Source organism: Varanus komodoensis, unplaced genomic scaffold (assembly GCF_004798865.1).
Source record: "Varanus komodoensis strain SLA01 unplaced genomic scaffold, ASM479886v1 scaffold1, whole genome shotgun sequence".
Classification (NCBI taxonomy): Eukaryota; Metazoa; Chordata; class Lepidosauria; order Squamata; family Varanidae; genus Varanus; species Varanus komodoensis.
In genome coordinates, this window is record NW_025335268.1 from 76,817,241 (window position 1) to 76,831,870 (window position 14,630).

Sequence of the window (14,630 nt, forward strand, 5' to 3'; positions counted from 1 at the left end):
TATATATTAGCAATGTATTACTTCATTTTGAGAGAGTTTAAAGAATGACTGAAAAAGAACATAAATTACAAGGGTGTAATGTGCCTCACAGAAAAAAATCATATTGAAACACGTCTAAATCCTTATTCAATATACTTGTAAAAGACATCTAAAGTATGATATACTGCTGAGAAAAGCCAAGATGGTATTCTGCTATGCTTTGATCCACTGCCCTAAGGTTTCCCAGCAGTACCAGTGTTTTGATGTTCTGACTGTCTGAACTTTTACACCTTCAGGGCCTCTCTAACCAGGTGAAATCTTAAGACCAAGATTGAAATAACAGCAAACCAGGGCTTATTCAACTCCAGCAGTTGGTACACCCCATGTGTGACCTGCTTCAATGTGCACTACGAACGAAGGATCATTATAACATAAAGGGACAGAAAAGAATTACACAAGAGTTCTTCACATCATGCGATCTGCTATCTCTTTTATACATGGCTCAATTTGTCATAAGTAATTCCTTGCTTAAAAATAAAACTTCTATAGAAATTATGAAAAGCACTGTGCATGTTGCAAATGCCACAAACTAATGTAGATGTTATGAGGATCAGGCACAAAACAAATTCTGTAGTTAGCTTCTGTAATGAAACAGTGCAAGCACTGTTCACAAGTACACCTTTCTTTACATCATAAGCACGGAAAGAGATTCCCAACTAAATGAAAAATATATTTCCAAGCATGGGATGAAGTCCACATATTTATTAGAACTATGCTGATGTACAGTGCTTGATAGAATGTGCTATAGCTAACATTCTATATAGAAGGCTTCCCAAAAACAGAACAACCCAGAAGTATGACAAATACCCATATTGGAAGCATTAGCAAGCAATTCACTCCAGACAATTTCTAGGAAACCAGCATACAATTCATTGCACCTTCAAGACTTGACTAGTCTGACCACTATTCTATATTTTAGAATAGTGCTCCCTGAGGTACAACAAGGACTTTGAAAGGTATTTCTTAAATTCATATAACTAAACTACATATTCTGTTTTCCTCTACAGCTTCATCTATTATTAGATACTATGTTGTATATTATTCTGATATAGTTTCTTGCACAAACATTAATTTAAAAACATGAAAATGCTCTATCAGCTGCTGATGCAGTTTTGCAAAAGAGCTTTAACTGCTACAGTTGTCCACTACATACATCTGATTCAGAAGTATAGCTCAGAAATCTCAACATTTACCTGCCTTCATCAGCAATCAAAATTTCTTTGTCCTAACTCCAAAGAGAAAAGAGGACAGGGAACAGACGATTGTGATTGGATCCACATTGAATGCTGGCTTGTTACACGCCAGCTGTTGGGAGAGGGAGCAGCAGGAGAAAAGTCTCCAGAACTGGCTTTTAGGACGATGTACTTTTTAGCTGCACTCCTGAACTTCCTTGATCATACACAAATCCCACTGAAATCAAGAGAGATTGCCCATGTTTACCTGAGAGCCCCCTCTGTCAGAGGCATTTGCACATGTCTACGCTTCCTCTAAGTTCTGTGGGATGGTGACCATTGGGAACGGGGTGATCAGATGCTGCCTGGGCACATTCCGTTCCCTTCTCTGACAGCTCCTGTCATTTTGGGGCAAGCAGGTCTAAGAGTGGAAAAGCACCAGGTAGGCCTTTTGCCTCTGTATCCAAAGCTCTCTGGATCAAGGCAAAGAACTCAAACCAAATGTAAAAACTCTACCTTGTAACCAGAATGGTATGCATGAATAATGTTTTTCTCATATCCCAAAGGGTCTCAGAGTTGAATTCATCCCAAAACATTGGCTGATACTACAAATTTCAGCCCATACACTGTTAATATATTCCAGCAGTGATTAAAATATTAAACTCCCCAAAGGTGAAACTAACTATTATTAGTGCAATATTTTTAGAAGAACAATTCAAGTCATGATACTAGGTTCATGAGCCAACTTTTGGGATTGAGGTATATACTTGCTTGCCAAAAAAAAAAAAAAGATACAGAAATAATGTCTATTACAGAAAGACAACTACAGTATTTCTGCAGCTGGTCGTGGAGGAGGTATACAGCAAACAATAACAAACACTGTGTGCCTGTGCAGCTGCAACTGTTTCTATAGTTTTCATTTGTTTTCATCTTCCTTTTTAGACTTCAGAGGAAATAAAGGAAGTTAGATGATGAGACAGCACAAAACTAAGGCCCCTTCCATAACAATCTACAAATTCTGCTCCCAGTGTGAAAAATAGCAGTTCTGGCACTTTAGAAATACCTTTATTTATATAGCTACTTAAAATATTTATATACACCTTCTGTTTGAAACAATCTCACAGCAGTTTACAAAGAATAAAAAACTAACAAAAACAAAACAAAGAGGACCACCCATACTAGTATCATGGCCTTGGTACAAAGAGAGTTCACAGCTGGGAGAAAACCAAACCAAACAGATACATTTTCAATAAATGCCTACAACACACCAGCAGTGAGGCCTGGTGCACTTACCTAATGAACAGCATTCAAGAATGAAAAGTCCATGAATGGATACCTGCAGTAACAGATAAACTTGTCTAACTGACACAATTTGGAGTAGAGGAGTTGTAATATGAACCACACTTGTATAGTCCTGTAGATTTAAAAAGATCACTTCTCTCAAACCCTAGAAAGCAGACTCGTATTAACATGGGCATAAGGAACCAGGGGCCTTTTTAAAGTCTTCAGCATGTGTTTTAGCCCTTCAGGTTCACTGGTATTCTTACACAGTGCTATTAACATTGTTGAGTATTAATCAGGATTTCTAACATGATTTTAAGTATTGCTGTTTGCAGCCTCTCAGTGGAAAATGCAGCATATAACCTTTTAAAATATGTAAAATAAAATAACTAAGGGCAGAATCCTGTGCAACTTTGGACAGAAAAAAGTCCTACAACTCCCAGCATTCCCCAGCCTACCGTTGCTTGCGCATGTTGAGGTCTTCTTTCTTTCTAAATATACATAGGATCGTTCCCGGAGAGGTTTCAAGCTGGTTGCATCCACTTGGGCTAACTTAAAGCATCCAAACATGTTTCTACAACGGTATACTGAAAAGGTCTGCCTCTGTTCTCACATTTGAGGACAGAGTTCTGCACTCTCCTTTACCCACAGCATAGAACTTGCTAGTAAGGATGGGGAGACAGGAGAGGGTCATACACAATTTTGTAGGGGAAACAAAAACATTCCTGTTTTATAGCAGCAAAAATGTGCAGTGTGTGAGGGAGAGCGAATGGTGGGAGGGGGGATAACAACTCAATAGCACAAAGGTGAATTGCTCTTTGCAGTTCATCAAGTCCACTAGGCAAGCCCTCCCCGCCGCTTCCTTCCTTTTTTAAGAAGCGCCAAAGCGCAGCGCTTTCCGGAGGTTTGCCGCTCGGTCCTGGAAACCCTCAAACCGCCGTTGCGACGAAGGCATTCTGCACGAGCCCAGAAACACTGTCGCGCCCGTTCCCGCCCGCCGAACCGGGCGGTGCGAGGGGAGGTCGCTCGCCTATTTACCTGATGAAACGTCTCGGCGGGAAGCTGCGACGCCCGGAACAACTCCGCCACTTTGCTCCCTCCAGCGGCGGGCACGGGACCCGCCGTTCCCGCCTCGAGTGCACCTTGGACGCCGCCGCAGCACAGCGAGAACAGCTCGGAGTAGCACTGCTGCTCGCCGCTGCTCAGGAAGAGCGGAGGCGCTCCCGCCACGGCCGCCGGCCCAGCGGCTGCGCCCGCCGGCTCCATTGCAGGCGGAGGAAGGCGGCGGCTTCGCCGGGAGCGCACGACTCCGGGGGAGCGCTACGGAGGCGGCTGCAGGAGGCGCCAACGAGGAAGGTGCAGCCCCTCCTGCCGCCGCCGCCGCCGCCGCGCCACGGTCCGGCTGCAGCTCGTTCCCGCCTCCTTCCCAGTGCGGAGCGGCGCTGCCTCTGCAGTGCTGTCCCTCGGTCGGCGGCGCGCGGGGGGGGGAGCGCTCTCTCGCGCCTCTTCCTCGTCTCCCTCGACCTCCTCCCCCCCGCTTTCCCCCCGCCTTCTGCGGCAGAGAGTCGAGAGCGGGCGGCGGCGGCGGCGGCCCCTGGAAGGAAAAGCGCTTCCTCCGGGCACGTGCGCAAAGAGCGCTCCGGCTCGGACAGCGGCGGCGGCTTCCTCTTTCGAGGGAACCTGCCCTCTCCTCCGAGGGGGAAGCGCGAAGCCGCAGAGCCGGGGAAAGAGGCGCTTTAACCGGCAAGGCAACGAGAAGAAACGAGCGCTACCAGCGAATGCTCTCTGAGCATGTGCAGAGAGCCTTCCCGCGTCTTCATCTCCGTAAAGCTCCTGCCACAGCCATTCCTAAATTTCGTCACAACCTTGACGGCTGTCCTGGTTGGCCTGTGCACAGCCACTTGCCTGCTGATCTTGAAAATTTGCCCGCTCTGAGGCTCTGTTGGTATTTATTGATCGGTAGGCTACGCTGGGAGCCTTTCCAGCGTTTTAAATAAATAAAGGTGGGTGGACCTGTTTATTCTACCTCTTCAGGTCACCTGATGTGTGGAAAGAACAACCACGACCCTACACCTTGGCAGGATGATACAGAGGACCAAGATATCCTAGGGTGGGTGGGTTGACCTCTGGCAGGTCTTTCCTAGATCGAGTGCAAGCAAGACTTTTGTATTCAAATCTGGTTTTGGTGTCCAGTAGAAGGAGGCGTAACTTTTCTTGGCTAGTTTGAAAAGTTAAATTCCATCTGTTTCACTGGAAGGGAATTCAAGGGCACCAAGCAGACAAAAGCAGATTTCAACTTTAAACCCAACTGTTTGTGAAAACAGTAGTTTGTCAGTAACATACATGCTTCAAGCCCTTACAACAGCAAATAAATAAATATGTGCAGCTCTAGCCTGCTTTATGAAATTTTATTGATATTTTAATTATAATTTTGTATCTTGTTTGTTATTAGTAGTCGGGCACGACTTTACAACTGAACAACAAATGTTTGTTGGTCTGTGTTTTCAGTGAAAAGGTGAGATACAAATGTAATAGTAAGTTTGATTTGTAAACTAATCCGGGAGGGAAAGCCCTTTTACAGTGCATTGGGACATAAATGTTTAATTAAATAAATAAATGAAAAGAAAATGGAAGAGGCATAGCTTTCAGTGAGGCTTTAAATCCTGCTATGCTTTAATTTGCCATTAAAACTGATCTTTCTGGATGCATGCTATAGTACAGGAGGCGAAGTTTGAGTATGCTATCTCTAAAATGACAAGATTAGAGTGAAAGAGAAGCTTCAAAACTAGTGTAGGAATGGAGACAGAAGGTATATCACTCGTTAAAATATTACAAACTATTACATGGTGTGTATATGTATACATGTTTGTCATTTTTCCAGGTGTATTATATTGCCATTGGACTCCTGATAAAAGGTGATACATCCACAGCAGAATCCTCATTTCTGATGTAATATGTCTACCAAGACCCCCAGCAAGGATGTGGTGGAGTGGGCCTGGGGTGGGGGAAGTCAGAGTGCCCCTGCTTATTTTGGAGGGAGCCCTCAGGGGCATTGCTGGATCTTTTCCCCACTGCCTCTCAAGAGACTTAATTGTGCTAGTTTATGACTGGTAGCAGCCACTGTGTCGGAAGCCCTGAATTTAAGGGGTTAAGAATAGGGCTGTTTTTTCAACCATTCCTGGGAACTACCTATCCAGAGAGGCCTGCAACTCTTAGTCCCAGAATTATTTGGGAGAAGTATTGGCTAACATGGAATAAAAAGAGTATATTCCAGAGTATATATTGAAGTATATTCACTGGAATCAATGGGAAAGGTTTGCCATGACTTCTGATAGCCTTAAGTTCTTACTTCAGTTAGGCTACTTTATGCATGATTCATTATAGATCAATGAGAGCTCAATACTGAATATTTTAAGAAACTGGAACCCTTGAACTATGGACTTTAGACTCATGGAGAATCCCCCATACATATGCACACACAAAGTCAGGGGATACAGAGGCCACAGAAAACTTTTAAAAGGCCAAAGAGTGATTGTCAAATCCAGACTGCTGCTGTTGGGAGAATATAATTACATATGTTTCTACAAGTGTGAGTAATTTGTGCCTGAGTTTCCCCTTTTCCTTTTCCCTCCTTGACCCTTTCCCCTTTTATGTTATGTTTTTAGATAGTTAGCCTGTGGGCAGGAACTGCCCTATTAATTTCACTCAAGCCACTCTGAGAGCTTTGGCTGGAGGATCAGACTATGAATGCAATGAAAGAAATCATTCATAATAAATAATAAGACATATCTTCTAGAAGCTATCTTTGTTTCACCTTAAAAAATGGTACCGTCAACTTGCATTTGTTAATTGACAAATCCCGACAAAGTGACAAAGCTAAGTAGGCAAAGGTGTTTTTTGGTTTTGGTTTTTTGGTCTTGGAAGTAAGTCCTACTCAAGAATTTACTTCAAGTGTACATATTCTGCCTTAATTGTTGTTGGCCTACCATTCCCATTATAGCTCTAGTCAGCACAACAATGATAAGGGAAGCAAGCCTAAACAACTGGGGGCTTCAAGTAGCCCAAACACTCTCTAAAGAGTAGTGCCAGAATAAAATTCAAGAATTTCAGTTTGAATCCCCAGTAACGTTTACCTGCCTTCTACATTTCTGGTGTCAGGTGAAGATTTTCTTAGTCTCCCAGTCATTTTAACAACTGTATTAATGCTCTGAGTTCTCTGTTGTGTTACTGATTTTAATCTGATGTTAGGATGTTAAAATGGTTGCCAGTTTTGCTTGGTTTTCTTTTGCACTGTTTTGCTTGTTTTAAACATTTGTGCTAAATTCTTTTAATGTAGTGTACAGTGAACTTCAGGTATTTTAAAACACAGTAAATAAAAAGAACAAGGGTCCAAGTAAGTCTTAAGATCTTCCAGATGACACAAGCTTTCAGCAGTGCAGCAAACTGCCTCAAAACACATGCAGGACACTCCTTCATTGAAGGTTTTCCAGCAGAGGCTGAGCAGTTATGTGGCATGCTGCTCTTATGGATTTCCTACATCATAGGAGATTGGACTAGAGTCCCTCTGAGCTTTTTTGATCTCACTCTGTGTTAATTTGGCACCAGCTGCTTTGTGTGAGACCATTTGTAAACTGTTTCGACCACCTCCTGCTTCTCCACTGTAGTCTGGGCCAGACTAAGGTAAACAGGTGGCGATAGTGAAGAGGATCTATGCCAGGGGAATCTTGTCTGTGGACTCCTGCTGCTGTATGGGTGCTCAGAGGTGGTCCTGGCAGGTAGGCCAACCTCTAGGCTTACAAAGAAGTTCAATCCAAACAGAAGACCGGCAATCAATCATATGCAAAAGCTGAGCTGGATCAGATCAAGGATCCATCTTCGCCAGCATGGTAGCAAACCAGCTGCTCACAGGTTCCCACAAGAAAGCTATGAGAACAGTCCATCCTGCTCATGTCCCATAGCAGCTGGTGAACACTGTCATACTGCCTCTGGTCCTAGAAGTAGCATAGAGCAATCTGTGAGAGCCAGTGTGGCGTGGTGGTTAGTGTGCAGGACTGGGAACCTCGGAGATTTGTGCTCTTCTCTGCCGTGAAGCTTATTGAGTAACCAGTCCCTCGCTCTCAGTATAAGCTACCTCACAGGGTTGTTGTGGGGAGGATAAAATGGGGCTATGTAAGCTGTCTTGGGTTCTTCACAAGAGGAAAAAAGGCAAGATAGAAATGCAATGTAATCATCATCATCATCAGGACTAGCAGTCCTTGGTAGCCTCTTCCATCTCCTTGCATTTGTCCAATCCTCTTTCAAAGTTGTTCAAACAGTGGCTTTCACTACAGTTCTGTGATTTCCACAGTTTAACTATGCAACATGAACAAGTACTTCCTTCTGTTCCAAATCTCCTACCAATCAGCTTCACGGGATGACCCCAGGGTCTAGCATTATGGGAGGGGGGAAAATGTCCTTCCCCCTTCACTTTCTTCACACCATGCATAATTTTTTACTTCTCTGTTATGACTATCCTTACTCCCTTTTCTCCTAAGCTAAACAATCTCAGCCATTGTAGTGTCTATCTTTTATGAATGGTTGATTCCAATCTTCCTATCATACTCGTCTGCAGAAATGCGAACAATATGAAAGTAATGCCAGATGGTTTAAATAATTCTGTGGTTTTTAATTTATGACTGTTTGATTGTGCTGTACCAAAGCCAGATTCTGCAAGATGTAGTGCGTGGGAAATTATTTCTACCTCTAAATGTTTGCTGTGTCTGAAGTAAAGAGAAGGGGAACCGAAATTGTGTTTGATTTTTGCTCACCAAAGCCTTCCAAAGAGAGGGAGAAAATTCATTTTATCTGAAATTTTTTACATTCTTTCTCATATGCACACAAACACACACACACTTTCAGCAGTACTTGTTTAGCTTTAGATATTTATCTTGAATGAGAAAGGTAACTATAGAACATAGAGTTACATATAACACAACTTGGGTGGGCTTCTGGAAGTATTGTTTTCAATGGAAAAGGAAACAGGTGTAAGTATGCACTCTAAATTATCTTGACATGCATACTTTGAAATTAGACCCAGATAAAAGACTCTTCATAGAGGCAACTTTTGTGGTCAGAAAGATTTACAGCAAAAAGCAGTTTTATCAGCAATTGGAAGCTTAAGAACATCAGCCAGATACATTAGAGCACTTAATCTTTTCCCCATTTCTTCTATCTAGGTCCAGCTCACCCCATGCTACACTTCTCAAAATGCTTCAGACACATAACAGCTGTATATAGTTCATTTTGTTACCCAGAAAATTGGACTTCTTTGTGTGTGCCCTCTCTCAATAATCTTCTGAAGCAGCCATAAATACTGTTATCATCAACAGGAACAATATTGATTTAATACTATGCTACTCACTGAAAAAATCTAGAATTTCTTGGGCATTTCTTTTGAATAACCAGAAGTAGAGGTGAGAAGAGCAACTACTACTTTCATTAATTCCTCAGTGAATCTTGTTATTATGAGTAAATAATGAAAAATGTGCCCTTATAGCTTTAGCAGGCAATCTGACCCTTCTGCCCAAGGTAACTATGGACTTGTATGAAGACATGAAGAAATCTGCAAGAAGGCAGGCCAATATTCAGATCCCATCTTCTTCATATGAGGCATGCTTGGAAGTTACTCAATAAGCTTCTTAATTTATTAATTTATTTTTCGATCTATATCCTGCCTTTTTCCTACAAAGGACTCAAGGCAGCTTACATCTCCTCCCCACAACAACAACCCTGTGAGGTAGGTTGGGCTGAGAGTCTGTGACTGGTCCAAAGTCACCCAGTTGGCTCCATGGCTGAGCGGGGACTAGAACCCAGATCGTCTGAGTCCCAGTCCCATGCTCTTAACCACTACACCACACTGGCTCTCCAGTGCCTAAGCAGTACCTGGTTGGTTTGTTGATTATAAAAACAGTACATTGTGTATTTTTTCTCTGAATGGCCAGTGTTATAATTTATGCAAAGTTTATGGGGCCCATGGATTTATACAGTAACTATGAATCATCTTGTGGACAAGCAGTAGACAGACTGCATGTTTTGAATTTTTCAGGCAGCAATGCGTCAAAGGAAATCAAATGTTTTCATCCATTCTCAGTGGTTTGAATGTTGGGTTTCCTTCCACATCATCCAATAGAACCAAGCACAAGTGACTGGTTTTTCAAACTTAAAGAGAGATTTCTTATTCTAATTCCAAAAATTAATTTTAAAACTTACCCAAAATAAAGGTTGGTGTCAACAGAACTACAAAATGCAGTGCTCATTTTAATACAAGATTTTCTTTGTGATATCTTAAATTGCATTACAAATGAATTCCAAGAACACAAGCAAAAGCTAATTAATTGGTGCAGTACAAAAGGGAACTTGTTCTTGTGCAAATGGATTGCACATTGATATATTCATCTGCTAAAATGAGAGGATTAACAAGATTTATCAATATAATCCTGGTTCAAGGGAACTTGAACTACACAATGTTTTAGCAAAACACTGGTGGCAAACCTGGAAAATATTTGAAACTCCTAGGAGTTAGCACCATACCAGGCTAAGAAAATATTTCAAAATCCTAAACATGTGCAAGCTCAATTAACTGGCAATTCTTCCATGCCCAGTTCACTGGGGAAGGGATGTTCTGCATTATATCAGACCAATTTTTCCTGGATGTTTATCTTCCTTCTGAACTATCAAATCCATAAATATCTTTGTCCACATACCCAGAACTATTACCTTCTCCTTAATTTGTTTCATTACAGTAGAGGCAACTGGGTGAACAACAGGAGGTAAAAACACTTTGTACTGGGGGTTGGGGGCTTGAAAGTACTGATGCCATTTACCTGTGTTTTCAGATCATTCTGCCGGTTTTCCATCTCTTCAGCTGAGCTTCTGAAGTAGAGCTTGGGCAGGCTAATAGACTGCATGAGAGCCAATAAAGTAGACTCAATCAATATGAGGCAAAGATACCTGTGAATGGCCTATCTGCCTAATTAAGTGTAATCCCACCTGTTCTGGAAGGGCTTTGCTTCCTATAAAAATGCAGCTTTATAGTTTGGAGGTGTTTTTAGGGGTGCAGGTGACTTCAGTGGCACAGAGAAGCTTTTATCAGCTCAGGCTAATGAACCTGGACAGAAATAGCTTTATGATAGCAATGCTCTGGTAAATTCCCACTGGGTTTTTGGCAATATTTTTATGTGGGATGCTTCTGAAAACAGCCCAGAAACTTCAGCTGGTACAAAGCAGAGCAGCTAAACTGCTAAGTAGGACTGACTTAAATCATGATATTATGTCAGCACTTCATCTCCACTTGTTGCTAGTTAATCGATGGACTGAATTCAAGCCTACAAAGCACTCATTGGTTTGGGGCCAAGTTACCTTGAGGGACACCATATTTATTTAGCTGGATGTTAAGATCTGAGACCCTTGTCAAAATTTCCCCTTCGAATGAAGTGAGGTGAATTGTTATTAGAGAAAGGGCCTTTTCAGAGTTGGCACCCCACATGTTCAAGGCTTTCCTCACTTATTTCCTACTTTGTGATTTTTTGGTGTCAGGTGAAATACCTCTTAAAATCAGGCATTTTAAAAATGATCTTTTGTCCTTTTATTACTTCTGTTAACTGGTTTGATAATGTTATTGTTTTCTTTTCTTGGTGCCAATTCATTCTCTGTTTTTTATTTAGTTTGAATTTGAATTGTTTTCTAATGCATTGTATACCACCCAGACAGCTTTTGTTATTTGGCAGTTTAAAAGTACAGTAAATAAATATTTTCTTATTATAGCCTAGACCAGAAAGATGTGAAGCAATGCCTTATTCCATGTTAAAGAAATGGCTTGAATGTTTATACTTTCTCATTGTTTGCTGCTGCTAGTGACTGACAGTAGAAAGCCTGAAATGTTTTCTCATCATCACAGTGGAAACATATGCTTTCCAAACCAACAGCTGCACATCAATGGGGGGAGGAATCTTTTAATTTCCTTTTTCACAATTCAAGTGTGAGAAAAACATCTGGCACTGCTTTAGAGATAGAGGAGCTGATGAATTCAGCATTAGGGACCTTTATATGGAAACCCTGCTTGGTTCATTAAATCCATTGCCTTCTGCTAGGGACAGAGAAAAATCTTGGAGAGAAAATAATATTGTTTCTCTTCCTCATGATAGCCTCCCAAGGTCAGTTGCAAGACCAAGATTAGAATCATTTTGCAACTTAGTCATTAGCTTCCAATTCAATTTTTCAATTTTCAATTTAAGAAAAAGGTATTTGGTTCAGTACACAAGACAGTTTATATAGTTGAATGCATGTGATGAGATATGCTAACAGATAATTGTCACAGAGATAATTTAGAGATTACCCTCTTACCTGGTTAAAAAAAAAAGGTAGCCTATATACGTTCGTTGCCACTAGATGGTGCTGGTGATTACCTTTAATACAGTAGGAAAGGACAGGAGTTTTCCAAGCACCAAAGGGTTGCCAGACAGTTAATTCAGCGCTTAATATCCCCACCTCCCAGGCTGTGGGCTTACATATCTAGTTTCTGAATGACTACAATATATACTGTGGCACAATCAGTCTGAACTGTACCGTTTGCACAACTGGGCTCCCTCCCTGCTCCTCATGGCAGTGACCCTGAAAAAGCCTGCAATCTGGGTAAACCTTAAGGAAGATGCCGAAGGAACTCTTTCCTCTCCCATTTCAGAACACTTATTACCACATCTGGCCTTTGATGTCTCTAGAATTTGTTTAACATCCTGCCATTCTGTCCAAAAATGTTCAAGACCACTCATAACAACAATACCAAGAAGACAACAGGAACTGAATGAAATGTAATTAAAAGATGACTATAACAAGCACCACCTACTACCCTCATCCCTCTTCAGCAATACACCAGAAGCCTGTCTGAATTAAAGATCTTTGCCTGCCTGTGGAAGGACAAAAGAGATGGAACCAGCTTGGCTGTCCTCAGAAGAGAGTTCCAAAACCTGGAGGTGCCCCTGGGAAGGGCCCCTCAAGCAAGGTGCCTTTGACAATGGAGGGACTGTGGAAAAGACCTCCCCAGAGAATTTTAAAATCCAGGCAGGCTTGCATGGGAGGGGGACTTGGTCCCACGTCATACACACTTTGTCATATCCAGCACTTTGAATGATGCCTGGAAAAACAAGCCAGTAGACAAAGGCTGTTGTAACAAGCGAGTCATAGGTGGCATTCTGGACGTTGGCATTTCTGCTATGCTGCTGTGCTTCTAATATGAATTTGGAAAAACAAGGCTTTAAGTTATTCTAAGTTCTGGTAAGGCTTTTGATCAGAGCATCCTATAGAAAACATGGATTTCAAGTGTGGTGTGGAAACCTGGCAACAGAATGTCACAATATATCTTGAAAAGCTGACCTTCAGTAGCAGCATCCACCTTCTGGAACTTCCTTACCTATGTGGTTCTGGAAGAACATGTGGTGAGCCTGACAATGCCTCCAGAAAGGCTATGTGTTTACAAGTTTTCCCTGGCTTGTAATTTACATATTGAAACTATTCCGTCTGCTAGGTTATTGCTTTTTAATTGTTATCTATTTTTGTTGTAACTATCACTTTAATGGTTATTTTTAATACGTTGTCATGTCAGTTAGGGATTGTTATATTCAGTAATATACAAGTATTAATAAATTGATGAATATGCTCACAAGAGGATTAGATTTGGATGAAGGTAGCTAACCTTTCCTTCCGGTCTCGAGGATCAGTCACAGTGTTAATGAATTCTCAATTCATTGTCTAAAACTCCAGAAAGTACTGCAGATCTATAAATTCCTGAGAAAAGCATTATCACAGTGTCCCGGGACCCTTTCTAAATTAATTTGTGATTTAGATCAACTATGTTAATGATATGATTTAATTAGAACTACTGAATTCTGGGCTTTTAACCTTTTCATCATATTTGCATGCTTATTTCCAAGCGTCTCCTTTGAGCTCAAATACTGTCCAAAGTTTGGTATAAGGGTAAAATATTAACTCTCATGATTCTCCCATGCATAAAAACCTTCTAATTGCAACATTTCCATACCAGAATCTAGGTAAACTGAGAATCTTGCATAAGGCAAACTGCAAACCTTTTCAGCAATGCTACCCACCCCATTTCTGTACCCTCTTGTAAACCATAGCTTCCTGTCCGAATTTGATACGGCTACAAACACCAAGAGCACTGAACAAAATTTTATTCCATTCCTACCCAAAGCAACCAAGTTGAGCAAATAAAAGTTTGACTCAAACTGTTTGTTACTGTAAAAGCTCCTTAGATCTTTATTCTTCAAGTGACAAATATGGTGAGAACCAACTATTCTAGGAAAGTGATAAATACAAAATTAACATGGAATTTAAAATGCAGACTCAATTCCATCCTAATAAATACCAGTGTTCATCTTTTGTTATGATCCTGAAATGTTTAATCAAGGAGACCAATCCATCTAGATTAGTTTTACCATGTACAGGTTGCACTGTGGTCAAAAAACCTCTACAAGTACAGAACTTTGTGTTGTTTTCATGAAGCAAAATCCAGTATACTATAATGTTAACCTTGCAGACCATTTCAAAGAACTCATAGTATAAATTCTTCATTTTTAGAACAGAGGCATCACTCAAATGAGCTGTAGGGCCCAATTCTATTGCCAGCTCTGATCCTGAATGCCAGCTTTAAAGGAAGGAAATTGGAGCACCAGATTATTTCCTGCAAATACCTCCAACTAAGTAACAATGTTCAAACATTCCACCGATCCACATCTTGTTCATCACCCTCACCCTCACATACTCGCAATCCCTTGTACCTACAAACTTCCCTCATCATCCAAGCCCTTTCCACATACTTTTCCCCTATCAAAGCAGCACCTACCCTTGCTAGCCTAAACATCCGTCATTGAAACCATCTCTCTTCCCCAGCCATGAAAAACTGTCACCAACATATTTCTCCTTTGACAGTATCAAAGTATGTCCCATATTGCTTCAATAGATGACACTTCCCCTTTTATCAAAATTTGTATTGCTAATTTAAAGGGACTGAGACAACTCAGCCATTGCATTTAGGTGGGTTTTTGCCCTATAAAAAGGCCATTTCCTTTGTCCAAAGACAGCTTAATT

The 14,630-nt window shown here is 41.3% G+C and overlaps 1 protein-coding gene across 11 annotated transcripts in view; it reads right to left on the minus strand.

Annotated features, from left to right (window-relative positions):
- The window catches only part of REPS2 (RALBP1 associated Eps domain containing 2), an 86,306-nt gene extending 82,250 nt beyond the window's left edge, over window positions 1-4,056 (minus strand). For 5 of the 11 annotated variants that reach the window (XR_006414709.1, XR_006414716.1, XM_044429911.1 and 2 more), the window contains exon 1: window positions 3,531-4,055. Coding sequence is in view for 7 of the 11 variants with exons in the window: in XM_044429911.1 (XP_044285846.1) it covers window positions 3,531-3,758 (228 nt within the window). In the remaining 4 variants the exon portion in view is untranslated. Of the gene's footprint in view, window positions 1-2,504; window positions 2,548-2,950; window positions 3,121-3,530 lie in introns of those variants that run through there. The other 6 variants (XM_044429948.1, XM_044429931.1, XM_044429921.1 and 3 more) reach the window with 3 other exon arrangements.
- Between the last annotated feature and the right edge of the window lie 10,574 nt (window positions 4,057-14,630).